The 1729-nt window shown below is 49.5% G+C and overlaps 1 protein-coding gene across 1 annotated transcript; it reads left to right on the forward strand.

Annotated features, from left to right (window-relative positions):
- Nucleotides 1-769: 769 nt before the first annotated feature.
- Nucleotides 770-1336, forward strand: LAESUDRAFT_763318 (uncharacterized protein; the record flags this gene model as incomplete). Its single annotated transcript, XM_040913231.1, has 1 exon — nt 770-1336. The coding sequence occupies one exon, from the start codon at nt 770-772 to the stop codon at nt 1334-1336; it is 567 nt and encodes a 188-aa protein (XP_040759619.1).
- Between the last annotated feature and the right edge of the window lie 393 nt (nt 1337-1729).

A 1729-nucleotide genomic window follows, 5' to 3' on the forward strand; every position in this document is an offset into this window, starting at 1 on the left:
CTGACATAATCCATGACAATGAGGTGATCCCACTTCCGCTTTACGACGCGACGAACTCGCGGAACGGGGATCTTCGTCTTTGCGAACACGAGTGTAAGGGCATTTGCTTCCGACGCATCAGCAGCATCTTCATCGAGGTCCTGCGATGCTTTCGCCACTGTGCGTGGCGTTATCTGGAAGATATCAGAACTTGAATGAAGTTTCGATGCCGTTTGCGTGAGCTCGAGAATCTGGTTGTCACTCAGTTCGTCTACATCTGAAGGCTATGATGGCTAAGGTAGAGACTCACGCATGCTAATGGAATTCACTCACGAGTAAATACGGATTGGGCCTGCTGTTTGAAGCAACAACGGACAAGATCGTGTCCAAGGCGTCGGCCGCGATGCATAACAATAAGTATACCAGCCACTTGCACACTTCTCCAGGTGTCTCCATGGCCTGGCTTTGTCTGTGTTGAACTTGTATAAGAGTCCGAAGCCAAAGCCGATGTTGCGGAGACCTGTACATTGATTGGCAATGGTTGCTCATAGTGGCTTATTTTTCGACAGCTACGGGAGCCTACGGGCTTATTATTATTGATCTGCAATCATGTCTTTGTGTCTTGTACTGATCTCGATACCGTTGCTCCCTCGGATTTATCAAGCGTCGCCATGTCTGAATACTCTTTCTGCACCCTTGCCAACCGCTATCACCCTCTCAAGACAAGCTTTCGATTGACACCACCTTCAATCAGGTCCTGACGGAGGAGAAATCTCGTCGGGAATCTAACATGCAAGTCGCGCTGCTAGCAAAGACCGGTAAGATGAAGTCGAAGTCAAACTGCAAGAACAATGTGAAAAAGAGTGCCAGATGCACGTACACTGCGTGCAAGAAGAAGGGGCATATGGAAGACAAGTGCCGCAAAAAGAATGCGGATCTCGCGAGTCGCAAAGCCAGACATAGGACAACACCAGTGACCAAACTGCAAAGGTTGCGACGGCCATGCCTGTACGCCATGAAGACGACGAGAAGCTTCACTTATTCCTCGCTGAACCTCTCCCAAAGTGCACATTATGTCTCCGGACACAGTGGATCATCGATTCCGGCGCATCGACTCCCATGTGCTCTCAATGCGACTGGTTCATTCATACTAAAGGCTCGCTACACCGGTATGGGTCTGGCTCGGAGATGCACAGTGCATCAAGAAGACTTCAGTTTGGGCAATTGGACACTCAGCTGGAACTTTGGTGCTGCGATGGACCTGAAAACCGAAGAAGGCGCACTTTGTTTCTATGAGAGAGGGAAGGAAGGTGATCTACGTCATGGATGTCACGCGAGGGATGGCAACCTGCGTTGACTGCCCTTATGTCAACGTCACGATGTTCAAGCCTGCTGGTGACAACCGAGCAGTCTTCATAGGGCAGAAACGAGACAACTCGGCAAACATCATCCTTGCACCTTGAGAGGCTCAAATGAGCAATCAGAGCTGTCGTACAAGGAATTAAAGAACAGCTCCGTGATACTCGATGATGTGAAGGCTTCGATCTCGTATGCACAGCCTATCACTTTTGGGAACGACGCAGGAAAGGCATTGTACATGATATATTATTCCGCAACGAATGTGAATCACATGGGTCCAAAACGCGAGAACATCTACCATGAACGGGGGATCGAGTCCGTGTAATGGCAGCACATGTAGAGCCTTTTATGTAAAGAGGTACAGTGAACGTCGACGAGCGAGGATCAGTGT

The sequence above is a fragment of the Laetiporus sulphureus genome, assembly GCF_001632365.1.
Source record: "Laetiporus sulphureus 93-53 unplaced genomic scaffold LAESUscaffold_54, whole genome shotgun sequence".
Taxonomy (NCBI): Eukaryota; Fungi; Basidiomycota; class Agaricomycetes; order Polyporales; family Laetiporaceae; genus Laetiporus; species Laetiporus sulphureus.